The 24,554-nt window shown below is 37.1% G+C and overlaps 8 protein-coding genes, 1 long non-coding RNA gene and 1 other non-coding gene across 14 annotated transcripts; 3 read left to right on the forward strand and 7 right to left on the reverse strand.

The window, feature by feature from the left end:
• Positions 1-675: 675 nt before the first annotated feature.
• On the reverse strand, positions 676-3,870 carry LOC104754484 (uncharacterized). Of its 4 annotated transcripts, none has more exons than XM_010476689.3 (10): positions 3,703-3,870; positions 2,523-2,603; positions 2,231-2,351; positions 2,073-2,141; positions 1,860-1,975; positions 1,691-1,745; positions 1,408-1,531; positions 1,191-1,238; positions 976-1,070; positions 676-877 (listed from the first exon to the last, which is right to left on the reverse strand). In XM_010476689.3, exons 2-10 carry the CDS (start codon positions 2,591-2,593, stop codon positions 776-778), a joined length of 801 nt encoding a protein of 266 aa, XP_010474991.1. In that variant the 5' UTR covers positions 2,594-2,603; positions 3,703-3,870; the 3' UTR covers positions 676-775. The 4 variants fall into 4 exon arrangements, with proteins under 4 accessions (XP_010474991.1, XP_087352751.1, XP_010474985.1 ...); XM_087496625.1 differs by having other exon boundaries at positions 2,491-2,603; positions 3,703-3,837; XM_010476683.3 differs by lacking the exon at positions 3,703-3,870 and adding an exon at positions 2,875-3,198 and having other exon boundaries at positions 2,491-2,603.
• A 21-nt stretch (positions 3,871-3,891) lies between these two features.
• LOC104754485 (protochlorophyllide reductase C, chloroplastic) lies at positions 3,892-5,995 on the forward strand. Its single transcript, XM_010476691.3, has 5 exons — positions 3,892-4,360; positions 4,455-4,553; positions 4,641-5,178; positions 5,256-5,611; positions 5,705-5,995. The coding sequence occupies exons 1-5, from the start codon at positions 4,304-4,306 to the stop codon at positions 5,861-5,863; spliced, it is 1,209 nt and encodes a 402-aa protein (XP_010474993.1). The 5' UTR covers positions 3,892-4,303; the 3' UTR covers positions 5,864-5,995.
• Positions 5,996-6,396: 401 nt separating this feature from the next.
• On the reverse strand, positions 6,397-6,469 carry TRNAF-GAA (transfer RNA phenylalanine (anticodon GAA)). The gene has a single exon. It is a non-coding gene; the product is annotated as a tRNA-Phe (tRNA).
• A 1,525-nt stretch (positions 6,470-7,994) lies between these two features.
• On the reverse strand, positions 7,995-10,153 carry LOC104754487 (uncharacterized). The gene is made up of 3 exons (XM_010476693.3): positions 9,987-10,153; positions 8,758-9,840; positions 7,995-8,369 (listed from the first exon to the last, which is right to left on the reverse strand). Exons 2-3 carry the CDS (start codon positions 8,999-9,001, stop codon positions 8,137-8,139), a joined length of 477 nt encoding a protein of 158 aa, XP_010474995.1. The 5' UTR covers positions 9,002-9,840; positions 9,987-10,153; the 3' UTR covers positions 7,995-8,136.
• Positions 10,038-13,049, reverse strand: LOC104754486 (ankyrin repeat family protein). Its single transcript, XM_019238815.2, has 4 exons — positions 12,941-13,049; positions 11,694-12,773; positions 11,043-11,587; positions 10,038-10,949 (listed from the first exon to the last, which is right to left on the reverse strand). The coding sequence occupies exons 2-4, from the start codon at positions 12,769-12,771 to the stop codon at positions 10,317-10,319; spliced, it is 2,256 nt and encodes a 751-aa protein (XP_019094360.2). The 5' UTR covers positions 12,772-12,773; positions 12,941-13,049; the 3' UTR covers positions 10,038-10,316.
• Positions 13,050-15,638: 2,589 nt separating this feature from the next.
• LOC104754488 (thioredoxin M1, chloroplastic) lies at positions 15,639-17,072 on the reverse strand. The gene is made up of 2 exons (XM_010476694.2): positions 16,605-17,072; positions 15,639-16,089 (listed from the first exon to the last, which is right to left on the reverse strand). Exons 1-2 carry the CDS (start codon positions 16,840-16,842, stop codon positions 15,776-15,778), a joined length of 552 nt encoding a protein of 183 aa, XP_010474996.1. The 5' UTR covers positions 16,843-17,072; the 3' UTR covers positions 15,639-15,775.
• A 115-nt stretch (positions 17,073-17,187) lies between these two features.
• On the reverse strand, positions 17,188-18,588 carry LOC104759061 (MATH domain and coiled-coil domain-containing protein At2g42460-like). The gene is made up of 4 exons (XM_019238816.2): positions 18,371-18,588; positions 18,105-18,268; positions 17,785-17,993; positions 17,188-17,712 (listed from the first exon to the last, which is right to left on the reverse strand). The coding sequence occupies exons 1-4, from the start codon at positions 18,472-18,474 to the stop codon at positions 17,311-17,313; spliced, it is 879 nt and encodes a 292-aa protein (XP_019094361.1). The 5' UTR covers positions 18,475-18,588; the 3' UTR covers positions 17,188-17,310.
• A 185-nt stretch (positions 18,589-18,773) lies between these two features.
• LOC104754489 (uncharacterized) lies at positions 18,774-21,138 on the forward strand. Of its 2 annotated transcripts, none has more exons than XM_010476695.3 (8): positions 18,774-19,110; positions 19,399-19,539; positions 19,617-19,709; positions 19,799-19,925; positions 20,037-20,146; positions 20,277-20,357; positions 20,454-20,536; positions 20,639-21,138. In XM_010476695.3, exons 1-8 carry the CDS (start codon positions 18,811-18,813, stop codon positions 20,856-20,858), a joined length of 1,155 nt encoding a protein of 384 aa, XP_010474997.1. In that variant the 5' UTR covers positions 18,774-18,810; the 3' UTR covers positions 20,859-21,138. The 2 variants fall into 2 exon arrangements, with proteins under 2 accessions (XP_010474997.1, XP_087353445.1); XM_087497319.1 differs by having other exon boundaries at positions 18,790-19,110; positions 19,789-19,925.
• Positions 21,139-21,341: 203 nt separating this feature from the next.
• Positions 21,342-22,368, forward strand: LOC104754490 (CASP-like protein 1C2). Its single transcript, XM_010476696.3, has 3 exons — positions 21,342-21,602; positions 21,688-21,790; positions 22,049-22,368. The coding sequence occupies exons 1-3, from the start codon at positions 21,445-21,447 to the stop codon at positions 22,280-22,282; spliced, it is 495 nt and encodes a 164-aa protein (XP_010474998.1). The 5' UTR covers positions 21,342-21,444; the 3' UTR covers positions 22,283-22,368.
• Positions 22,369-23,057: 689 nt separating this feature from the next.
• LOC147923228 (uncharacterized) lies at positions 23,058-24,368 on the reverse strand. The gene is made up of 3 exons (XR_015587488.1): positions 24,060-24,368; positions 23,443-23,847; positions 23,058-23,337 (listed from the first exon to the last, which is right to left on the reverse strand). It is a non-coding gene; the product is annotated as an uncharacterized LOC147923228 (long non-coding RNA).
• Between the last annotated feature and the right edge of the window lie 186 nt (positions 24,369-24,554).

Consider the following 24,554-nt stretch of genomic DNA (forward strand, 5'->3'; position numbering starts at 1 on the left):
GATCGCTGGACTGACCAATGCTTTCGTCACATTATCTTATCGAAATTACTAATGAAAACCAAAAAAAGAAACAACAAATCGAAGAAATATAGATAAGTCGAATTTGAATAGGAATCATGGAAATGTGGTGGTAAGAGGCATCTTATCCTTCACGTTAGGTTTTCAAAAAAAGTGATCCCTTTTCTTTCGTTATTATTAATGGATAAGATCAAATATCCAATTTTTACGACCTCCAACCCAAAGCACACGTAAGAAATCTTATCTTATACTATTTAGATTTATATAATGTACAAAAAGGTAATAAAACAGACCGAATTTTCAAAAGAATGGTCATGATTAACAAGTTTAATTAAATTTATGTCGTCAAGGACAATAAAATAAATTATTTTGGTCTGAAGATCTTTATTACAATAGAAGAAAAAGTGTACATTAATTTATATCATTTTCATATAAAAACAACCATAAACCACTCACACTTAGTAGTATTATTAAATAGAACCGACAAATAATTCATAATTCATAATATTACGAGAGAGAGACAAAACAGTTGATTTTCAAAGTACAAAAGTCAATGATTCCACTTCCACTTAATAATTTCCCACACCATCATCATCACTGTTACCAAACATTATTATTACATACATGTGTTATGTTCATGATCATTCATTTTATACCTTTTTGAGCTTCATTGGTTTATCATTTTCATTTTCGTTTATAAATTTCAATTAATGTACAACATAAACAAATCAAACTAGAAAAAAGAAAGAAAAAAATACTATTGGAACAAAAGATTGTAGGCAGGAAGATCTTGAATCCGATGAATATCATCCAAAGAAAGCTCTCTCTCTAGCTGATTCCGAGTCGCCTGTAATACTTCCTGATAAAAATACATACCATATACAATTCTTAAGAACTAATTCCCAAAAAACAATTCGAAAAGGAGAATGAAGATAGATTGATTGAGAAGGCGCATACATTGAATTCCATGTAAGAAGCGTGCATTGCAAGCCATTGAGCATCCATCATCGCGAAAGCTATACAGTATAGTACATCGAATGCATTCTCGTCTTCTGTTAATTATTGGAATATGATTCTTGATTATTTTTGCGATCGTCATATACACTATTACCTTTTTAGTAATCATTTTTTTTTTTTTGGGGTTCAATTTAGAAGAACATATAATTATTTACCTTCTAAGAGTTTGAGAAAATTCATCCCTGGAAGACATTTCGGCTTTGCTGCACAAAATCAAAACACAAAGTTAAAGCTTTTAAACTCGAAAACGAAATTGGTCTAGAAATGACGGAGTTATCATACAAAAACATCGATCCTCTTATATTTGTATTTCATCCATTTCGTAATAGGGAATATGACCTGAATAAAATTGTAACAGATTAAGAAACTTACCATTATTTTGTAAATCGAGCATTTGGATCAACATGAAGGAGATGTTGATTCCGGCCACCGCAAAAGGGTACTCCCACTTTGCCCGGTCGCCTCTTTGTTTGAACAATAGCCTCCGGAAACAACCCTTCACATTTTTGTTGTTGTATAAACACATTTTGTGGAGCAAAGAAGTTCTTATAATAAAACTATATATATGAACATGTTTCATAACTATATATATGAACATGATTACACTATAAAAAGACTATGTATATGAACATGCATGTTTTCATGAATATCTTACCGGATAAGTTCTTGCAGAAAATAGCAAATTCTCTAGGGCGATAATTCCGCAACCCCTACAAACAAAAATGTTAACAAAACAGGGAGTCAAGTCACCGCTAAGTGTTTTCCCTTGAGATGGCTTATACATCTTTTTCTTTGCAATAACTTAAGTTTAGATCCAATTTTACCTGAAATCGGTAGATGGATTGGGACCTTGCCATCCCATTTCTTTCCATTGTTCTGTTACTAAACCCGTGAGACTAACATTCGGATACGCGACATTCCACAATGATTTTAGTGATTCCTGCCATATATATATTAACCGCACAGAATCAAAACAATATAAATGCATGTTGTTCACTCACTGATAAACATCTTAATAATAAAGGAAATTCATCTACCTGATGATCAATTCGTGTCTCGTCGAAAGGTACAACCATACGGTCTTGCAGCTTTTGAAGTCTTTCCTCCTATGTACGATTGATTACAAATCCAAAAATGTTATACAAATTAAATATTCCAAATGTCTTATATTTATGATACTTGTGATTATCCTAACCTGAAGAGGAGACAAAGTGTAATCGACTGATGACTTGTCTTGACGTCTATTGGAGCGTGTGAAGAGCCCTCCTATCCATGATCTAGTTCCAACCATACCCGTAGCTACAACCACCGGTTCACTAATAAAGCATGTATATACATATGAGATGATAGATCTAAAAAATTATACACCTAATAAATTAATCACATGCATGCATATTTTTTTACATATGAATGTGTTATCAATATACCCTGTGATATCTAGCAATATATACTCACTAAAACAAATAATTAGCCAATTGAGCTATTACGTGAGCGGAACTACTTGACCACTGCCATCTCGGCTCTTTGTTGCCTTTTTCTCGCCTTTCCCACGCTTCATCGTCCTCTACCTGCACACGTACGGTACATATGTGTGTTTAACATTAGCAAAGCATATGATTTTCAACTCAGAAAATTTTGAGTCAGCTTAATTACTTGCAAGTTACAATGAAAAATGCGCATGACACTCATTTACGATACATTGAGGATTAAAGAAACGGGTGGGACACACAAGAACAATGTAAATGCGGAGATTGAAGTTGGTTACTCTCAAATTTGATGATATAATTCAAATTTGATATGAGTTTGGAGAAGAAGAACATAACGAAGAGAGTTGATTACTTGGTGATGAGACGAACAAGAAGGAAAGAACTGCCTACGTTTCCTGGACTTCATGAGAGGGACACAAATGTTCATAGAAAAGTAAATTAACCAATGATATCTTTTAAACTAAGAGAAGGAAGATTATCGAAAAAAGCAAAACCGCATATAATTGCATGTAAAGAAGAAAACTTAGGTATTACCCTACATTGTCATCAAAAGAGAGATTAGGCTGGGGAAAAAAAAACAAAAGTTATTATGATTGCAAAATAGCTTTGGGGTTAAACCTAAATGATGCAAGTTGGATGGTAAAAAAGCTTAGAATTCTCTGTAGATAAATTGGACAAAAAGAAAGAGAAGGAAGATTTATACAGAGCTATAATAAGTTGATCACAGATAAGTTTTAGTGTTTAATTTGGTTGCGTACAGGTCAGAGCTTATTGTTTAAAAAATAGAAATATTTTTCCTAAATTATTTTAACACGTTTAGCTAAGCTAGACAGAGTTATGGGTTGTCATATACTATAATTTTGTTTGCCTCCATAAAAAATGAAAATATCGAAAAGAGGGTAAATGAGATTAACTGATGTTCTCTATTCTTTAAAATATTCAACAATTCATCATCATTTCCATTTTCACTTAGTCAAAAATTTGGTATAATTTGATACAAAAGGTGTTTCTAGATCTAACATAATAGCGCAATTAAAGGAGTTTTCTTTTTCATTACTTTTTAATGTAAAGTTTGTAACTTTACAATGCAATTTACCTTCAAACAATGATATAAATCAAATCAAATTTTACTAGCAAATCGATATGATTGATTAGAAAGATGAGGGGTAAAGAAAGTTACCTGTTATATAGACATAGGAAGGGGACAATGGAGGAGGAGGAGATGGTCTAGAAACCGTGACGGAGACGGAGGAGGAAGAGGAAACAGAAAGAAAATAGAAGAGAAAGTAAAATAAAATAGAGGCAAAAATGGAAATATTCATTGGAATTTTGCAAACTGTTAGAAATTACAGAAGATGAAGAAAGCTGTGATCCAAAAGTGTTTTTTCTTTTTTTTCTCGTTTTTTTTTTTTTTGGTTTGTTTTGGTTCTCTTTCTCCAATTTCTCCATTGACCGTTGAGTTGCCGCCTTCTTCTCTCTTCCACCAAATTCTACTTGACACATTTGGACGGCCCAGATTCATTACAGCTCCACATATCAACAGTGTTCAATGAGATCAGTTAAGATTTAACAAATAATAAAACCAAAGCCCATCTCAAGGCCCAATAAACGAGAGATAGAAGAAGAAGAATCTGAAACTAGTAATCTGATTGGTTGAGGGGAAGAGCTTTGAGCCTGGAAAGACAGGTGTCACTAACCCAATACTACCTTATCTTTTGTCGCTCCTCAAATCGGCGAAACTCGAATACACACTGTGACACTACCTTCAGTTCCGTACAACAATGGCTCTTCAAGCTGCTTGTTCTCTTCTTCCTTCAACCATTTCAATCCAAAAAGAGGTATGGGTCTCATAATTACTAATTCATCTGTCTTTATATAATACTTCGAGAAAAATTGAGAATTTAGCTCAGTATGCCAATGGTGATTCTGCAGAGCAAATTCAATGCTTCTCTAAAGGAGACGACTTTAACTGGTTCTTCATTATCAAACCATTATAGAGCCGACAAAATCTCCACCCTCTTAACCATCAAGGTAAAATCATTCACCCAATCAATGTTAAATTCTCAAAAAAAGATATTGAAAATGTCCTGAGGTATTTTTTACTCTGTTTCGTTGCAGGAACAGAGGAGACAAAAGCCGCGATTCTCCACCGGTGTTCGCGCACAGACGGTTACAGCAACGCCGCCGGCGAGCGAGGCATCCCCGGAGCAAAAGAAGACTGAGAGAAAAGGCACTGCAGTGATCACCGGAGCTTCTTCTGGTTTAGGTTTAGCCACGGCAAAGGCTTTAGCAGACACAGGGAAGTGGCATGTGATCATGGCTTGCAGGAACTTTCTCAAGGCCGAGAAAGCAGCCAAGTCTGTAGGAATGTCTAAGGAAGATTACACAGTGATGCATCTTGATCTTGCTTCGCTCGAAAGCGTGAAGCAGTTCGTTGATAATTTCAGGAGAACAGAACAGCAACTCGATGTTCTTGTCTGCAATGCCGCGGTTTACCAACCGACTGCTAAAGAACCTTCTTTTACAGCTGAAGGGTTTGAGCTTAGCGTTGGAACCAACCATCTGGGACACTTTCTTCTCTCAAGATTGCTTCTTGAAGACCTGAAAAAATCGGATTATCCATCGAAACGTATGATCATCGTAGGATCTATAACAGGTAAACAATAGACAATAAGATGAGAGTCCATTCTCTTTTCAGACAAATGAATGTTCTTCTTATCTATGTTCTTGTAGGAAACACAAACACGTTGGCTGGGAATGTGCCACCAAAGGCAAACCTTGGCGACTTAAGAGGCTTAGCATCGGGATTGGATGGACAAAACAGTTCAATGATAGATGGAGGAGAGTATGATGGAGCCAAGGCTTACAAAGACAGCAAAGTCTGCAATATGCTGACAATGCAGGAGCTTCACAGACGTTACCACGAGGAAACCGGAGTCACCTTTGCTTCTCTTTACCCTGGCTGCATCGCTACAACCGGGTTGTTCAGAGAACACATACCGCTGTTTCGGCTTCTTTTTCCACCTTTTCAGAAGTATATCACCAAAGGTTATGTATCTGAAGAAGAAGCTGGGAAAAGATTAGCACAGGTCAGAGTTTTCATTTGCAAACCCCCTCTCTAATAAGTATTTTATAAACAGACTCTTGATTGGATACTGAGGTTGTGTGGGGTTTGTGGTTAGGTTGTGAGCGACCCTAGTCTTGGAAAGTCAGGTGTGTACTGGAGCTGGAACAATAACTCGTCCTCGTTTGAGAATCAGCTTTCTAAAGAAGCAAGTGATGCAGAGAAGGCGAAAAAGCTGTGGGAGGTTAGCGAGAAGCTTGTTGGTTTGGCTTCTTGAATTGAAGGTTAATTAATTGATATGCGACTTCAATTAGATTATAAATCCGTTTTGTGACATGTACCATAATTATTATTATATCAGACAATATATTCGAGTGAAGTTTTAGTATAGTAAATTGTTGAACTTGAATCTGAGACACTTACAATTACACTGAAGATTCGTAAATTGCTCCATAGTTTTAGGCTTTGATCATGCAAGAACTCAGTGGAAATTACCGTGTAGTAAAACCTTAACACAGTAGCCCTTCGGCACATAGCCGGAAGATAGGTCGTCAGGGACATGAATCGTTCGTATTCCCAGCAGGAAATGAGAGACATCTTCGAAGTTTTCCGATGATTGGATTAACAAAACGTTTAAAAATCACCGGCGAGAATGATGTCGGTGAATATCATAGGGTTTTACATACAATCCGACGTAGTTTGTCTCGTTTCTATATATTTCTTAATACGACGTCGGTTGCTAATTTCTGTTGTTTCTTAATCTTTCTCAATACGGCGGCGTGTCAATATTTCGGAAAAAAAGAAAAACAATGCGGTGAGCGTGGATCGAACACGCGACCTTCAGATCTTCAGTCTGACGCTCTCCCAACTGAGCTATCCCCGCGTTTTGAAATTAAACTCAATATTTTATTTAATTAAGCAACTAAATTTACACACTATAACTTCAAAATTAATTTACACACTACAACTTCAAGGCATCATATGATTGACCAAATCATTCACTATTAATATGGCTTGCTATATCAGAATTCCAAAGTGATGTTAAGCATAATCACACAGTCAATTATTAAGCATGAAAGAGTTTGAAAAGTACGATCTTCCCATAATGAAAGGGGTTTGGATTTAGTTATGTTATTATTGTGGTTTTGGTGATCAAGAGAAAAAAAAACTGTTTTTCATCTCATATATTTTTCTTCTTTTAATCTCTTGTCATTTTTAACTGAATCTCCCAACTGTAATTTCCTTAGTTCACTCTAAATTATGCCAACTTCTTCGCAAGAGATTTATTTTATCTAATTTCAAATCTCTCGCTATAATATCCTCTAATTCTAAATTGAGCTTTGTTCATATTTTCATCATATCATAGGACTCTACATCAGTATAGCAATTTCAAATATCTTGAACTAATATTAAAATTAATAGTTAAAAGATTTTGTATTAATATGTCATATCTTGAACTAATATGACATATTCAAAAGATTTTGTGTTAAAATTTTGCACAAGATGTTATCATATACAAAATTATATGTTGTATGTAGATATTTTTTATAACAAACATAAAAAGTGTGTTTTTTTAAATCATATCAAATTAGTGTTTTGGAGTTAATTGACTAATTTGTATTGATACATTTTGTTGTTTCCTCAATTTAAATCAACACTTATCATGAGATTAATTAAGCATATATGATAAAATGATATATTAATACAAATTAGTCAATACCTCCAAAACACTAATTTGTAATGTTTTGTAATGTTTAGGTATTTAGATTATGAAATTGTAATGTTTGAACTTTGAAGAATGTAATAGTTTGACTAATTTAATATATTGTGTTTTCTAAAAAAATCTCAATTATTTCTTAACTTTCTTCAACCTTCTTTAAAAAATCCGATCTCACGATTGATGAGATCCATTCACAATCCATGCCAACGTCGAAAGGCAAGATGTTAGGTGATAGTGTTATCGCCAGTGTCAACGCCGGAAGGCAAGACGATGATGCCAACCTCTTTTTTTAATTGACTAATTTGTATTAATACATTTTGTTGTTTCCTCAATTTAAATCAACACTTATCATGAGATTAATTTAGACATATATGATAAAATTATACTAACATACTAGCGATTTTTTTATTTTATGTTTTGGTTGGTAATATTTAATATTTAAAATTATCCATGAAAACAGAGTTGTTAAAACTTTAAGTTGAAGTGAAATTTAATTACTAATCAGATTACAAAATTATTAATTTAATATTATATGAAGTAATAAATAAATTTATCAACGTTCCGGCCAAATGTAACTACACTGACACTTCAAATTAAGTTTGCAACCTTTTAGACTAAATTAATAATGAAAAAAAAGAGGGGTTAATTTACAAAATCTGAGAGAAAATAATTACAAGTAAGAAGTTAATGGTTTCAAGATAATATATTAAAAAACCCGGTAGACATGTTGATGTAGAGAGACTACTCAACGAGTGTGTACAAGGCGTATCATTCACCAGCCACGAACTGGAAAAAAAAAACATTTATAATTCCAATGAACCTTCTCTAGGCTAAACAGAGTCATCAAAATCTAGGTACATTCTGTAAGCATCTCTATCAGCGGAGTAATAACTTTTCACTAGACAGTCTACTTGGAACCCAAGTTTTTTGTACAGATTCACCGCAGCACTTCTCGTGGGGTCGACATGAAGTGAAACCCGTTGCACCTTTCTGCTTCTGCACTTGTCGATAGCTGCTCTCAACAATGCTTCTCCATGACCTTGTCTCCTGCAATTCTCCTTCACTACATGATCCAAAACAACATAAGAAAGTAAAAGTACACTTGAGATACATTCTTCCTGATGATTAAGCTCTTAACTTGTCTGATAAGAAACACCTATGTTAATATTTTCATTCATCTTTAAGCATTCAAAAACAAAGCTACACTTAATCCTAAACTCTTGTAAGAGCTTATATTGATAGCTCTCGAATTTACTAGAATCATTGGTTCCTTATTAGCTAGTGCGGCTAATATATCATAACGGTTTTAAAAAAGGTTTCAGTAAAAGTTTGGCTAAGTAATTACACTCCTTCTTCCCTAGTTTCTACCTAAAGCTTGTGAATTAATCATGAACGTTTTTCTCACTGCGTAATTTCATCGAACACTTGGTGGACCTTTTGTATACTAATACCTGCGAGCTTGGTGATGGAAGCGCAAAGCGAAGACGGCCAAGAATACATAGCATAACCCATTGTTTCTCCGTCGACGTCGACGTATAGCAAACCGGCGTTTCTCTTGCGCAGCTCTCCGTCGAAAGTTTGAGCGAGAGATTCGTGTTTAGGGAACGTTTTCTTCTCAAGCTTCACGATATCTTCCACAACTTTGGCCCAATTGGTAGACCCTCTAATCAGCTCCATCACTACCCCTTTCTCCATTGTACAAAGATTCGATATTTGCCGAGTCTCTCGTTACTTTCGCAAGCGAAGAAAGGTATCGCCTTTGATGATGGTGCGTAGTGACGGCGGCGACTTTTAGAAACTTTTGGAAATTGTGAATTGACCCCAAAAGTTTTACTTTTGTTACAATTTAATCCTTAAAAACATGATTAGAGCAAAATCAGCAACATAAGACCACAATAAACTAAAATATAAAAGATCTGATCAATCATTGTGAATAGAAAATTTGCAGAGAGAAGCAATCAAGAAACAGATGTACAAAAGTTTAAATTATACGATCTCATCAAATCATAATGAGCTTTTTATTGTGTTATGGAAAAGTATCATGACCACACGTCACTTTTGCAGTATGTGCTTTTGGAGCTAAAGATATGGAAGAAGGATCAACACAAGAAAAACTCCAACCATAAATGCAACCAAACATTGACAAAAAAGCAAGTTGTACAAGTGCCATGGCTCGTATCATTGCTTTTTGTATCAGAGGATTATGAACCATATGCTGTGGCCATATGAGAGTCATTGTAGCTATGACAGACGAGATCATTGGAATGCTATTGCACAACAAGAAGACAATGAATACTGCTTTCTTGACCAAGCCTGTGATGCCTAAATCTGGAGCAGAATTCATGTAAATCTTTGTACATGTGAAACCCATAACAAATGTCACAACTGTTACTATTGTTGTAAACAACATAAGACCAATGATTCTAGCTTGTTGCTTAGATCTTCTGCGGCGCTGTGAATCACTCAATACAGTTGGTTGTGAACCAATTGGTGAACCAGCAGACCCCGAGGCCATATCCAAGCTCATTAAATCTCTGTGGGAAATAATACGAGACATGATGATAGGAATTGACAAGAACATGTTTTTGAAACCAGATGAGATAATAGAAATAGATCATAAATTCTCAATATTTCAATATAGCAATCCGAAATTAATAATTATAAATTAAACTAGGATTACCTCAGACGCCTTCAAATCTAGTAGATGAAGGATGAGGAAGATCAAGCTGAAGTTCTGAACTTTTGTTAAGAAAATTTAGGTAGCAACAAAACTGTTTGATCCGATCAAGTCATTGACTTAATCACAAAAAGTAAGAAAATGTCTGAATGTGCGTACCAATCAACACTAACGTTTTAGCTTGCCAAGAAAGCAATTAAATAACAGAATTAGGTCGTTGACTCCAACGCAGAGTCAACTACATATCTCTGCTCTAACCAGACTCTTAACATCTCTTATTTTATCAAAAACAGTTGCCATGACACAAAAGAATTGCTGAACAGAGCATTTCTTCTAGTCGTTATTGTTGCTGCTGTCTTCTTTGTCACTAACAGCGTAAATCATTAGGATGAAGGGAAAGTAAAAGATGTACCGAAGAAAGCCTTGGCTAGGATATGAGTAAACATAAGGAACGATGAGCAGGAGCAGGGCCAAGAGGAAGACTGAAGTTAAGGTCAATATGAAATAGGCAAGCCAAGGAATATGACTTACTACGAGAGAAACTCCTGCCATAAATGCAACCGTCATTGACACAAGAGCTGTTGCAAGAAGCGGCAAGGCTACTAGGAAAGCTTTTTCTATGAGAACCACATCGCCGAGCTGTGCCCAAATGAGAGCCATTATAGTTACCATGGAACTAAGCATTGCAATGCTGTCGCACAACAGAAAAACCTTGAATGCTGTTCTCTTGACCAAAACAGCCATGCCTAAATCTGGAGCAGAACTGATGTAACCTCCAGGTAATGTGAAACCTGCTGCGAATGTCACAGTAGCTACAAGAGTCGCAGTAACCATAAGAGTATTGATACGATCCTTGAATTTATCTGTGTATCCCCACTCAGATTTTTTGTTTTTCGACATTTTCAAGGGAATCAGTTTTGGACCATTTGGTGCACCAGCAGATATCAAAGCCATCCAAGTCAATCTCTGAAAGTCAACAAATTAAAAGACGTTATATATATAGTATATACATTACAATAGGAAATAGAAAGGATGATGCATATAAGAGATGTGACATACCCTGCGAAGTATGTAGTCATTGTTGAACTTCTTTTCAGCGATGTCTAGAGCTGTGAAGCCACCATTGTTCAGTGCTTTGAGGTTAACTTCAGTGTTCCAAGTAAGCATACTCACAACATTTGGGTGCCAATTCTTTGTGGCTAGATGTAACGGTGTGTTTCCATTAGCATCTTGTTCATTCACCAGTCTTTTCTGGTTATCAAGTCCTAGGATATACTTGACAATTTTCGACTTACCACTTTCCGCAGCAACATGGAGAATATTTTGACATTTATTGTTAAGCAACTCTATTGAGTCAGGACAATGTTTAAGCAACTCCTCTAAGATTTTGGCCTGTCCTTCCTTTGCCGCCATATGAATTGGAGTGAAGCCATCATCATCAGTGAGATAACAAAGGTGTGAAGTTGGTTTGTCGAATTCCTTTAGTATATAGCAAACTCCTTTATAAAATCCTATAGATGCTCCAAGTGAAAGACATGTCTTTCCTTCTTTGCAGCGTGATTTCACAAGCCCTGAATCTTGACTAAGAACAATACCAAGTATATCTGCAAAAAGAAAGCAATCATCACCAAGAAAACACTATCACAAGGTAAGAAACGTGAACATGAAGCTACAAAGTGCATACAATTTGATTTAAGCTTAGGAACAAACCTTTGCTCTTGGCCCTCATTGCTGCGTGTACAACAGATTTTCCACTAGACATGGAAGCTAGTTTAGACGGGCAACAAGAACATTCAAGCATTTTACGCACGATCTTGTAGTATCCAGCTTCTACAGCTAGATATAAAGGAGAGACTTCATCATCGTTCTCATTAAATGATACATCATGCTTCATACCTACTAGGTAGAAAGCCACATCTTCATGTTTTCCTTTCAACGCAGCGTGTAGAGCAGTGTCTCCGATCTTGCTTTTAGCTGAGAGTACAGAGCAATCTGTTGAGTTGACTAGAGACTTAACAATACTGAGATTACCTGATCTGGCTGCAACATGAAGAGGGGTCTCACGCATTGAGTTTTCGTGTTTAGAAAGATACCCAAACCGACGAACTATATGCTCCACTATATGGTAATGACCCAACGAGGAAGCAAGAGGAAGTGGCGAGTTTCCTTGTTTGTCTACGAGTTGTGGAATGACCATTTCATCATTTGAGATCCTTTTAATGAAGGATTCTTGGTCACCTGCTCTTAGTGCACATAGAATCCCACGATTCATTATTTTAGATTCATCTCTGTTTTGGGATATGGTCAACTGATTTGGCTCTGAAAATGAACCCCTAGATGTGACAATGATGTGGTCCTTTTCTTCTTCTTCTTGTTTTGCAAGTTCTGCTGCTTCTTTTGCTTGTTGGTGTTGCTCTTCTTCTTGTTTTTCAAGTTTTGATGCTTCTTTTGCTTGTTGTTGTTGCTCTTCTTCTTCTTCTTCGTATGCTTCTTGTTTGGATATCGTCGACTGATTTGGCTCTGAAAATGAACCCCTGGATGTGACAATGATGTGGTCCTTTTCTTTTTCTTCTTCTTCTTCTTCTTCTTCTTGTTTTTCTGCTTCTTCTTGTTCTCCTGCTTTTTGTTCTTCTTGTTCTTCTATTTCTTGTTGTTGTTCTTGTTCTCTATTGTTTCTTCGTTCTTCTTCGTTCTGCCCTATTGCTCTTCTTCGGGAATCTTCTTTGGCTTCCCTTATCATCCAACTATGGGCGCGTCGAACGTCAAACTTTTTGCTCATAATTCCCATTCCTACTTGCACAGAAAATTAAGATACTTATGTCAAAATATTTAATAATATGTATTAATTATGATGCGTGCATATATATACACCGATCACATATCTCTTCGATTCCAAATATGCATTATTTGAAATGTAAAACCTAACTGAGAGTCTGAGAGAATAAATTAAAATCTACCTGCTACGCTTAATGAAGTTTTAGAGGATGAACAGAGAAGATGAAGGTAGTGATGATAAATAAATTTAGAGAAAAAGAAAAGGTAGTGATGAATTGATAAGTTTGGACTAAAGTCACTAGACTATATATATACTAATAAAAGTTATATAAAGTTTGGACTAACGTCAGTAGACTATACTTATAAAAATCTATCACGTTCCCCGATGCGCACTAGAGAGTTGACATCAAAATATATCGATTTATCAAAGACTGCATGGAGTTTCTCACGTTATGTCCGAATTTTAAATTTTTTTGGGTGGTTATTAGTTTTTAATTTTGATCATGCCACAACACAAATATTTTTAACTTAATATGACCATCAGCCATACATAACGTTTGGCCACATTTCTCTCCCATGTGCTCTTTACTCCGTTTCTCATCTACTTCATATTTTACATTTATAAATTACATACAGTGGTAGACTAGAAGTGTTAGCTGGTACACATTTATTACTGCATGAGATTTGAGTTTATCTATCAAACTACTTTTGACTTTTTTTTTTTTTTTTTTTTTTTTTTTTTTTTTTTTTTTAACATACTTCATCATTAAAAAGTTTTAAAAAGTTTTACAAGGCAAAAAGCCCATGACGGCCACAGGCCCAGAACAACCTAGTTAAGGTGGATTGAAAGTTAGCTTACCGTGACACTTACCTAACCGAGGGATTGTAATCCCGAGCAGGGTCGTAACAACAAAAAAGATAGCGACCTGCGAAAATAAATATTACAAAAACAGACTGAACCAGGTGATGAGCAAGGTTTGACCCGGAGATTGTGAGTAAGGAGCGGATGAGAGCGGTAGGAGACGAGATCGAATGATCGTCTTGATCTCCCTGATGATAACAGAGGCGGTTTTTGAACTGGAGGAATGGATGCGCTGATTGCGTTCTTTCCAAATCATATAGATCGAGGCTTGGAAAGCTAACTTGAGAATTGTAACCAAATTTGGATTCGAGGATACAGTATGCACCCATTGAAGGCAATGTATGAACTGAGATGGAGCTTGAAGACCCATCTTGTTGGTGAAGAACCGCCAAATTTCATTGGCGAAGTCACACTGAAAAAAGAGATGATTCCTGGTTTCTGGATGAGCGTTACAGAGAGTGCAGAGGACAGGTACGTTGAGGCCCCAGCTCCGCAGTCTGTCCCTAGTGTGTAGTCGATTCCACGCCACCACCCAACAAATGAACGCATGCTTCGGCACCCTGTGTTTAAACCACACTGACTTGTACCAGGGGACTTGAGGACCTTGGGGATTCAAGGCTGACCAAGTCTTCGCCATGGAGAACATGTGTGAGGGTGGATTCTGGTCTGGCTTCCAAAGATACGTATCTTCATGCTCACAGTGGAGCATGTCTCCAACTGGTGGCAGCGCATTTTTAAGAAGGATGATAATGGGGTTACGACTGCGGCTGGTAGTGAGCCACCAGTCTTGCCCCCGACCTGCATCCCTCACTACCGCCTGAAGGGGAAGACCAACAACCTGAGGTGCATTGGAACTAGCAATATCAAGGAGTGGTCCTAGACCAGTCCAATTATCATACCAAAAACTTGCTCTCTCACCCGACCCAATCTTGCATACGATGAATGGTCTAACAAGCGGTCTTAATCTGCACAGCTTCCTCCAAATCCAGCTTCCCGCGTTTGCAGGGTTGAGATCCCAGAAGTTTCTGTTTCTGATCTCGCATACTTCCTCCAAATCTCGCATACTTTTGACTTTTGAGACATGAATACAGCTGTATTTTCAATATCACTATATGTTCATCATCATTACAGTGATAGGAGTTAGTTAATGTCGTCATTGCCTCTAATTGTATTTACTTCTTAGGTTATCTGATGAAAATAGTACAAGGAGGCCCGTTTTTGCGGAGATCCATGCTAAGCAACAAGACTGTTACTGCGCAGTGCCCACACAACCCCCGTATCCATAACCTCAGTTTCATCATTGTCTGTGGAAGTAGTCAACTGGTTTCAATTTGAACGGGAAACAGTTTGATGTGCTCCCTGGTCCATAGTCTTTGTTCAGTGCTACTTTTACTTTAAAAATCCTGATAAAAAAGAGTTATGTAAGTCTTGATCAGCTTTATATGCGAAACCCTCTGAACTCTCCAACTTATAAGAATATATCCTAAAACTTCATGACTATTAGACGAAATCGTCATACACTCAATACTTTGAATTACTCTAACTAAGAACAAACTTCTGCTGAAGTGAGACGTTTTCACTACGCATGCTAGATAAACATAGAAGCGAAACTGGTATCAATATATATGAAAATCCTAATTGAAGAATATAATCAGTTCATGTTAAACAAGTTAGCAAAAGTGAGAATTACCCGAAGACTTTACAAAGCAGAAGCAGAGAGACAGATTTGAACAGATAGAGACTCTGCACAGAGTGAGTTTAATTCTTAGGTTCTATGGATTAGCTCTTGTGAAGAGAATTAGCGACTTGGTGTCTTTTGTTATTCTGGTCATAAAACATCCGTAACAGGCTCAGAAGATTTGAAATGACAAAGTTTTGTAAGTCTATGTGGCGTAATGCTCTGACCTTATATCAGCTATGCAATTGTATCTCTAGTTATGCATTAGAATTTTATCCCTTGCGACCTGGTCTCTCATCAAACCGTGTACATATCACATAAAATGTCTTCGTAAACTCAATTTCTGAAAATCGGAGACATCATATTATATTATACATGTCTAGATGAACAGTGATGAGTGGGGAGTAGATAAGTAAATAGTTCAGACTTGAGATACAGGGAAAAGATAGACTTTTTAAACAGTGACAACTATCTTCATTACAAGAATTTGTCGATGCTGGTTGCTAATGTGGTTTTGGACACAGCACCGATGATAGTATCCTTCTTCTCACCCTTGACAAAGATCATGATGGTCGGGATGCTTCTAACACCATACTGGCTAGGGGTTGAAGGAGACTCATCAGTGTTTAGTTTGTAGAACTTCATCTTCCCTGCGTACTGTCCTGCAAGTTCGTTGACAATGGGATCAATCATTTTGCAGGGTCCACACCATGGTGCCCAAAAGTCCACAAACACAGGCTCATCAGCCTTGAGAACAAGAGACTCCCATGTTGAATCATTGACCACTGGAACTGCATCGACCATATAGGCAAAAAAACACAACACTAAAGGTCACAATGGGTTTAGAATAATGAACAAAGAGAAAACAAAAACAATGTTAAGATGATGCTCCATGAGAGATAAAGCCACATGAGAAAACTTGCAACCAAAGTGCTACTGCTATATGCGCTAAGCATGAAATGAAACAGAACACGCTCTTTCATTACCCCAAAAACAAAACAAAAATACAATCCACAATTCCACATTACTTGCAATCAAATCAGTGTGTGTGATAAACCAAATACAACAAACAACCATCTAAGTTTCATACATATATGGCCACAGAAGAAGACGCACTTCCACTTTTTCTAACTTGTTCCAAGTTCAATACTTTTTCGAATTTCACAAGAGACCCACTAATGTAGTATACTAAACTCGGTCACAGAGACAAAGAGACGAATCAGAAACACGAATCCCATGAAAAGATAAGAAATTTGTGGAGGAAAAGGAGATATAACAAAGAGAAGAGAGAGAGGAGAGAACATACTCCCAGTAGCAGTTTCCTGAGCTTCACAAATAACACCACCACCGCGTCGTTGTAATCGGGAAACCCTAGAAATCTTGGAGACTGATGATGACAGAGAAAGGCGAGTCCTCAATCCTCCCGATTCAGGTAACACAGAGAACATCTGTCGAGTAGAGAAAGAACCCGTCGGCGATGAACCGATTCTCATCTCTGACCGGAGAGAAATCGGCGGCCGGGAACTACACGTGAAAGCAGCCATCGAGTGGTGTGAGAGAGAGAAGGAGGCAACACACGATAGATGATGATGATGATTCGATTCTTGAGATTCTCCTTAATCCCCCAAAATGTAATCCTCTAATATTTTGGTTGGGCTTTGAGACAAAAATAAATAAATAATAATAAATTATGAAAAAGGACAAAATGTGATTGTCAGATATAGAAGAAGCAGACGACTGATTTTTAATTAATTTTATAATGATCTCTAAAAACACGGTTTAGAGCTAATTATTCTATCTAATATCCTCAGGTTAATACGATTATTGTTTTCTTGGCCCAAAACATAATACAAGTTCGAAGCCCATTGGGCCTTTAGAGAAGAATAATGTTTTGGTTTTTTTTTATTAGTGACAACAAGTAAAAACACTGAATCGTCCTCGTCCATCATCATGACCACGCAAAAGGTTCATCAAGCTTACACTATATATCTCATAAACCATGCTTTCACTTTTCAGATTGAGAAGCAAGAGAGAAAGAATCTCTTTATGAGAGAATCTATGAACCCAAAGGAAGAAACTCTAGCATCAGCCGCATATTTGATCTTCTCTAAAGTCAGTTCCACATTCTTGACCCGTTCCTCGAGTTGGACAGCTACTTTCTTCCTATCCAAGAAAAGTTCCTCGAGCTTTGACTCCAATAAGTCTAGCTTGAAGCCTGCCTTCGTCAGCTCGGTCAATTGGGATTGAGCGTTGGTTAGTTCAGCCAGAGACAAGCTCTGTGGAGACTTGCTCATCAGTGTCTCGATGAGGGAGACCAAGAGAGTGTAGTATACTGCCCTCAGCTCCGGGTACTTTGGAGCGAAATCTTCCTTAAATCCTGGGTTCTGCCTTAAAATCCGGGTCACTGAATGAGCCTGCCAAAAAAATTGGATTAGGTTTAACCAGATTCAGAAAAAAGGAGCTAGTAGGAGGCTCCAAAAACTTACTTGAGAAGCAAGGATCTGGACACCTTCGAAGTCTAATAGATCATTTTCAGTTGATTGTCCTTGATGAACAACTTCGTCTACTTCAACGAAGACTTGAACGGTTAGTATGTTTTTCTCGGGGTCTTGAAGCTCGGTAAGAGACAACAGACCCTTGACACCCCATGCCCATGGTGTGGCCTCAGCGCAGAATAAACGGGATCTGCCGTCGTCTGTTCATAATATGTATATATATATCAAGCTTGTGACTTTTTTCTTCTTCATCAATCAATGAGATCAGATACATCATATACATGTATAAAAGTAAAAAAAAAGTTCATTACAATATGTTCTGCGGAGCTCTTTGCCGGAATGATTCAAAATAACGAAGAAAAATCTAGCTCTCCTTTTCCATCCAAGTCTCAGTGATTCAGGATTATGTACGCTCAGATGCAGAGACAAATCAAAATCATAACCAGGGTATCGCTTGGTATCAACAACAACGCACCTAAAGACATGCAAAACCTCTCTTTTCTTTGGTTAGTTCTGAAATCTTTTAGACAATTCGGGTAAGAAAGAAAGAGACGCTGGAAAAGTCTTGTCCATTTACCATTCACAGTCGCCGCATGAGAAGGACTTCGACACCATCCTTTCTTTCCTGTCCGAGAAGTTGTCTATCTTCCAAGAGAACCTCATCTTCAATTCCGTCCCCATCTGCCTCGGTTTAGGACTTCACGTAATTGGATCCCTTCCTTTTCTCGTTAATACAACAGGAGGCGTAAGACAAACAAAACTTTAGAGCTCCTCCGATCCTCCTAGATCAAACACAATCTTACAAATTAAGAATTGACATTTATACTAGGGTAACATCCAAAAACCTTCCAAATTACGAAATTACTAGGGTTAAATCATTATGTGAAGTCCAAAAACCTAATTGTACTGGGCCTTAGTCTCATAAAAGCCCATTATTATTTCTACCAAAGAAAATTAAGCCCAATGTTATTTAATTACCCGTAAAATTAAATTATTATTCTTCGATAGAACCCAACGATGCGTTATATCGCCGGAGCATCCGTCGTACTCGATACCTCTCCGTCTCTACTGTTTCACTGCCGTATCCGCCGCCGTAAGCTCGGAGCTTCTGGCCGTAGATTGGTTATGACTTCCGTGAATTCGCGTTCTCAGCCGAGGGAATCCGAAGACGGAATCATCTCGGTAGAGGAGTGGCGGAGGTGGGGTCCGGTGTCTCCATTCCCAGCCACGGTGAAACAGATTGTGAATGATTTGAAAGTTCTGGAGTGCAAATTGGATTCGCCGATAGAGTTTGGTGGAAATGGTGGCAAGTTACAGGTAATTGTCGATGACCATGAGTGATGATTGAAACCTCCTTGTTTATTTCCTTTTCAATCGTTTCTGCTTAGGTTGTTTAGTGCTTACATTACTCATTTCTGAGGATCTTGCTATAGTGATTTGAGCTGTGGTATCTTCTGAAGCTCTACGAGTATAATGATTATATCGTCTTGTTGTGGAAATGCTACTGGTTTCTTCCTGGTTAATATGATTTGGGTTGATCATTGAGCTCTTAAACGTTAGAGTGAGGTTATAATACGTCTACTTATGTGCAACTAACTATGACAGGGACCGTTTGGTGCATATGAAGATAAGAAACACAGGGCTACATATGAAGCATTAGATGACCCGGAGAAAAAGTTCCGGTTTTTTTCTGCTCGACAAGTTGCTTGCCGGCTGCTTGGGAGCAGGGGTTATTTATGCCAGAAGGTACTTTCTTTTACTGTTTCTTGAATTGCTGTATTTGCCATGAATAACACAACTCATTATTTTCTGAATATATGCAGTGTTGGCTTGCTATGGAGGACTGCATGTGTTCATATATCAAGCCGTGTGGTTTATGGAAACAGATTCGTTTTTGGCTTTATATGCATCCTAGGGTTAGTATTGCACCAACCAGTTTAGGCTATTCCATTTCAATCTGTACCCTCCAACTCCTATGACTGATAGGCTGTTTAGCTGTTGGCAGGATTTTCTACGCCAGAACAACACGGGCAAGTTATTGTGGCAGATATTTGGCGTCCAATCCGCTACACTCTGCGTCTTTGGAATTGCTGAAGACGAAGAGATCATGTGGAATGAATTCAAGCGTGCAGGTGTTTGATTCATCTACATCTAGTCTTTGTTGTTTAAACTTGAAAAGATGTCACTCAAAATCTCTAGTTGTTTTGCTAAAGTCTTGTATTTTTGTTCTGATGGATGCTCAGGAAAAAACCAAGTCCGTTGCCTCTATCCCAACCAGAACTCGGAAGTTACTTTCTCGGTTAAAGACACTTTTGGTTGTTCGGCTTCAGAGAATCCTGGATCATCATCCATGGTAAAGATTGCAATGTTTTGACTATAGGCTCTCTGTTCTTCTATCGTTGCTTATTTCAAACAGAAAAATTCTTAGATTAGGTTGTGTAAGGATATAGACTAAAAGACTCTTCACTTTGTATATTTCCCAGACAGATGAGGATAAAACTCTGCATTTCATTTTGCTTGATGGCACCTGGAACAATTCTGCTGCAATGCTCAAGCGTTTAAAGGTACAGGGCTGATCATTTCTCACATGGATTTCATATTTTTTCCTTTCTCTAAAGAACTTGCTTAACGAAAAGATATTTGCTTAAACTCATATGTAGGATCACGCAAAGTCAGTATGGGGAGACGAAGATCTTCCTTGTATATCTCTTGCAGCTGGGGCATCCGCAATGCATAAGCTCCGGTAAAAATAGTCTCAAACCTCTATATTTACTCATGTTCCTGATCCAATCTTTCTCTGCCAAAAAAATTGCTCTCCTTCCTCACTTGATCTTTCTACATACAGGCCGCAACCATCATGGGACCGGACCTGCACGGCTGCAGCGGCAATTGGACTCCTAACCGAGCTTAGCCTTCTCCCACAGTTAAGCAGCTATGAGTTAGACAAACAAGCTGATGCGGTTGAAGAAGGTTTGGTCATATTACTGGACTCTCTAACAGGACGTCGCTTAAGAATGGGAAGATCCATAACTCGTAAAGGCAGAAACACCATCAGCATTTGTTAACAACAGAACCAGTCGCGACATATTTGTGGCTGAGATTTTATTACATCATATACGAAGATCACGTCATTGGTCAAGTGAGTTCTAATGGTTGAAGCAAACACAGAAGTTTTGTAACCTTTTTGAACCATTTTCTGTAATCGGGATCATTGAAAGTTGAAACAGCAATTACAGACAAAACCCCCAGCGAGGGTACACCTAAGTTAGGACAACGCCGCTGCTTCAAAACAAAAAATTTGGTCTTTTTATTATGTCATCAAATGAAGATTATCCTTTTGTAAAATCAAAATTGAGTTTTATAAGCTTGAAAAATGTCAATGGTGTTGTTTCACTAGGAAATTAATTTGTTCATGTTAGTTGTATCACATTTGATATTTTATTTTGCTTTATAAGTCTCTTAAACACAAAAATAAATAAATCTTGCATGACCGGTGGAGACAGTTGAAACAAACCCATCCAACACTCCAATATCATATTCATTTTACTATGGTTTATATTTCGTGACTTTGTTTTCTTACATTGTCTTATTAATCTCTCTCTCTCTCCTTTTCTCTTCCATAGTTAAATTTCACAGTTTAAAACTAAACTGATGGTGAAGTTAACACAGAGATTGGGTGGGTTGGTACTGCGATTTGCGGCATTTTGTGCCGCATTAGGAGCGGTTATCGCAATGGTCACTAGCCGTGAAAGGTCTTCCTTCTTTGTCCTCTCCCTGGTAGCCAAGTATAGCGACTTGGCTGCGTTCAAGTAAGTTTTTTCCTATTTGGCGTGTTTAACAAGGATCTTGAAAAGTATGTACATGCTTATGCATACATGTGTGCGTCTATTGCAGGTACTTCGTGATTGCAAACGCGATTGTGAGCGTTTATAGCTTTCTCGTTCTCTTTTTACCAAAAGAGAGTTTATTGTGGAAGTTCGTAGTTGTGTTGGACTTGGTAATTATCTCTATTACTACATCTCTATGCTAGCAACTTTTTTTTTTTTGGTACCTAAAATGTTATCAAAATACATTATAAACGGCAATTAGAGGAGTGCTCGAAATATAAATATTTGATATAAACATACTAATATAATGTAGAATTTGTTAGAATCATGATTATATATTCTTGATTCAAACAACTTCTAATGATCTACTTCGATAAATATGTTGTTTAATCAAGTTTTTATATGTAAATGTTAAATTAACCGTAAAGATGGTGACGATGCTGCTGACGTCAAGCTTATCAGCGGCAGTGGCGGTGGCACAAGTGGGTAAAAGAGGAAACGCAAACGCAGGTTGGTTGCCAATTTGCGGCCAGGTACCGAGGTTCTGCGATCAGATAACCGGAGCATTAATCGCCGGTTTAGTCGCATTGGTTCTTTACGTTTTCTTGCTCATCTTCTCCATCCACCATGTTGTCGATCCTTTTCTTCTTCGAAAATCTTGAATCAAAGTTATAAAAATTTCAAGGATAAAATATTCATAAAAAATATATGTATTTTTTGTGATTTTAATGTCGTTCATTATTTTTTTCTCGCTTTTCTTGATCACTTACTTACTTAAACAATTAAAAATATATTCATTCAATATCCATATGACAGGAAAATGGGGTTGTATATGTAAATATTTCTTTTGTTTTTTCTCGACTTATATTTGTATCCTAATTACAACATCTTTATATTTGAACTCTTATTTTTCTGTCATGTTAAGTAATGGTTAATTAAATTTGAACCTTCTTAATTAATTAGAATTGTGTTACATATCACCTCACCCGATTACCAATTTATTTATTGTTAATTTTTTATGACTCAAAAGACTATTTCATGACTTAGCCCTGACCGTCGTCGTCCTACTACTGTCCTATCTTTTTGATTAAACACTATCCTAATTTCCCCGTACACATATTAAGCTTTTTAAAATGTAAAGGATAAGTAAGACCATCATTAGTGGAGTAATCCACCATAGTTACTCTCACATTAATTAATTATATAAATAATCATAAATTAAGTAAAGCAATCCTAAAAGAACTTAAGCAAAATCACTCTATTACTAGAGAACCCCAAAGAAGGTTACTCAAACATTTAAAAAATATATATTGTTTTTTTTTGTGTTTATTAATTATCAAATTTTCTTTTTTGCCAACTTTCTTGATGAATAGTGAATTAAAACAAATATTGCATTGCATGATGGATAGATTAACAGAACACAATCAAGAACATTCAAGAACAAAAAACAGAACCTGCAGTTTTAAAAACAGAACCTGCAATACAAGTACAAAAAAAACCCTACAAATTTCAACCTAAACTACAAAACAAATATCTACAATGTAAAGGATACCAACTTTTGTCATATTTGATTATCACTAATGTTACTACATTCACATGACCTTGTTGAGCAATACAAACATTCACTAATGTTACTACATTCACTGCCGATGTTAGGATCGCCACTAGGTAGAATATCTCTTTCTCCGGTGTTAATGCTGAAGTTCGATTGTCCCACCTGCACAAACACACCTGGCTGATTACATCTTTGTTATCATTATTTCAGCTTCTAGAGCCTCTGTTATTAATAAGAACTTGGTGTGAATGTAGTATTAGAGGTCACCTTGGCAATCAAGACAATGAAGAAAGAACCTTGAAGCGACATTGACGATCAACATAACTTTCCGCTTGAACCTCTTTCTTCTTTCTTCAGGTACTAGTCATATCACTTACATAATATAGTGGCACTCTTCATGCTCTCGACTCCGGTCCAATATATTTTACAAAACCAGTCAAAGGCAAACACAGAAGAAGATATCAACGTTGGCTAAGTTCTTAACAATACTGATAATACGCCTTGTTGAGCAATACAAACCATTCATTTCATTTTCAGCCATGGCCCGGTTCCTTTCACTTTCCTCTGCAAATTTAACAAATCCATAACCTTTTGATCGCCCATTACTTGGATCAGTAACAACCTTGGCACCTCTAACTGAAGATACTTGTAATTGTAGCTATTTTAAGAAATCTGCAAATCCAAATTCGACATCACTTAATCTACTTAAGCTAATCCCAAGATCAGAATTTTCCAACCAAAATGCAATACAAGAGAATATTGAGCTTAATCCAATCTACTTAGGCTTATTACATTCTGATTCTAAGCTTAATCCACTTGAGCTTTGCTATTAAGCTTTAGTTAGCCAATAAACTCTAACAAGAGATTGCAAACAAAGGAGTTACCTCGTCACGGCTTTTAGGCCATGGAACCAGCTGATGGTAACCTTTAGGAGGCGGAACCAAGCAATTCAAGCCTTTACCTTTTGCAGCACAGTGACGCTCGACTGTAACCTTCTCCGTCTCAGTCACCATCGACGGAGGCGGTTGTGTTGTGGCGGGGATTTGATACGGAGACCTCCGGGATCGAGCTGCCGTCGTTGTCGCAGCATAAGAAATCTCCGCCGTCGTTGGTGGTGAGAACCGAAGCGTCAAATCTTAGGGTTAATCCAACAACCCTCCGCCGTCGTTGGTCGTGAGAACTCCGTTTGTATCGAGAGAGAAGAGAGAGAATGGGGAAGAAAGAAAAAGAAAATGGAAAAAAAAAAATTCATTTAATATTTATGTATTTACGAATGAAAATAGGCCACGTACGGTTACTCATGGTGTTGCTTCAGATGCTTCCCAGGGAATCGATTCTCTCCTAAATAGATTGTAAATAGATTTTTTATTCAGTTTTTT

This window comes from Camelina sativa, chromosome 17 (genome assembly GCF_030686135.1).
Source record: "Camelina sativa cultivar CO46 ecotype springtype chromosome 17, ASM3068613v1".
Classification (NCBI taxonomy): Eukaryota; Viridiplantae; Streptophyta; class Magnoliopsida; order Brassicales; family Brassicaceae; genus Camelina; species Camelina sativa.

Bases quoted from the DNA above. Each gene is read 5' to 3' on its own strand.
- LOC104754489 (XM_010476695.3), top strand. From the start codon at position 18,811: ATGCGTTATATCGCCGGAGCATCCGTCGTACTCGATACCTCTCCGTCT. The intron at 19,710-19,798 runs GTTAGTATTGCA...AGCTGTTGGCAG, and splicing joins GGCTTTATATGCATCCTAGG to GATTTTCTACGCCAGAACAA. The intron at 20,537-20,638 runs GTAAAAATAGTC...TTCTACATACAG, and splicing joins TCCGCAATGCATAAGCTCCG to GCCGCAACCATCATGGGACC.
- LOC104754487 (XM_010476693.3), bottom strand. From the start codon at position 9,001: ATGGAGAAAGGGGTAGTGATGGAGCTGATTAGAGGGTCTACCAATTGG. The intron at 8,370-8,757 runs GTATTAGTATAC...TGGATCATGTAG, and splicing joins TTCCATCACCAAGCTCGCAG to TGAAGGAGAATTGCAGGAGA.
- LOC104754488 (XM_010476694.2), bottom strand. From the start codon at position 16,842: ATGGCTGCTTTCACGTGTAGTTCCCGGCCGCCGATTTCTCTCCGGTCA. The intron at 16,090-16,604 runs GTATGTTCTCTC...TGGTCGATGCAG, and splicing joins TCAGGAAACTGCTACTGGGA to TTCCAGTGGTCAATGATTCA.
- LOC104759061 (XM_019238816.2), bottom strand. From the start codon at position 18,474: ATGGGGACGGAATTGAAGATGAGGTTCTCTTGGAAGATAGACAACTTC. The intron at 17,994-18,104 runs GTAATGAACTTT...TATTATGAACAG, and splicing joins AGAGCTCCGCAGAACATATT to ACGACGGCAGATCCCGTTTA. The intron at 17,713-17,784 runs GTAAGTTTTTGG...TTTTTTTGGCAG, and splicing joins TCCAGATCCTTGCTTCTCAA to GCTCATTCAGTGACCCGGAT.
- LOC104754486 (XM_019238815.2), bottom strand. From the start codon at position 12,771: ATGGGAATTATGAGCAAAAAGTTTGACGTTCGACGCGCCCATAGTTGG. The intron at 11,588-11,693 runs GTTTGTTCCTAA...TTCTTTTTGCAG, and splicing joins AATGAGGGCCAAGAGCAAAG to ATATACTTGGTATTGTTCTT. The intron at 10,950-11,042 runs GTATGTCACATC...GTTGACTTTCAG, and splicing joins ATGACTACATACTTCGCAGG to AGATTGACTTGGATGGCTTT.
- LOC104754484 (XM_010476683.3), bottom strand. From the start codon at position 2,949: ATGAACATTTGTGTCCCTCTCATGAAGTCCAGGAAACGTAGGCAGTTC. The intron at 1,746-1,859 runs GTAAAATTGGAT...TTTTGTTTGTAG, and splicing joins AATCCATCTACCGATTTCAG to GGGTTGCGGAATTATCGCCC. The intron at 1,071-1,190 runs GTAAATAATTAT...AATAATTAACAG, and splicing joins TTTTCTCAAACTCTTAGAAG to AAGACGAGAATGCATTCGAT.
- LOC104754490 (XM_010476696.3), top strand. From the start codon at position 21,445: ATGGTGAAGTTAACACAGAGATTGGGTGGGTTGGTACTGCGATTTGCG. The intron at 21,603-21,687 runs GTAAGTTTTTTC...CGTCTATTGCAG, and splicing joins AGCGACTTGGCTGCGTTCAA to GTACTTCGTGATTGCAAACG. The intron at 21,791-22,048 runs GTAATTATCTCT...TTAACCGTAAAG, and splicing joins TCGTAGTTGTGTTGGACTTG to ATGGTGACGATGCTGCTGAC.
- LOC104754485 (XM_010476691.3), top strand. From the start codon at position 4,304: ATGGCTCTTCAAGCTGCTTGTTCTCTTCTTCCTTCAACCATTTCAATC. The intron at 4,361-4,454 runs GTATGGGTCTCA...GTGATTCTGCAG, and splicing joins CCATTTCAATCCAAAAAGAG to AGCAAATTCAATGCTTCTCT. The intron at 5,179-5,255 runs GTAAACAATAGA...ATGTTCTTGTAG, and splicing joins CATCGTAGGATCTATAACAG to GAAACACAAACACGTTGGCT.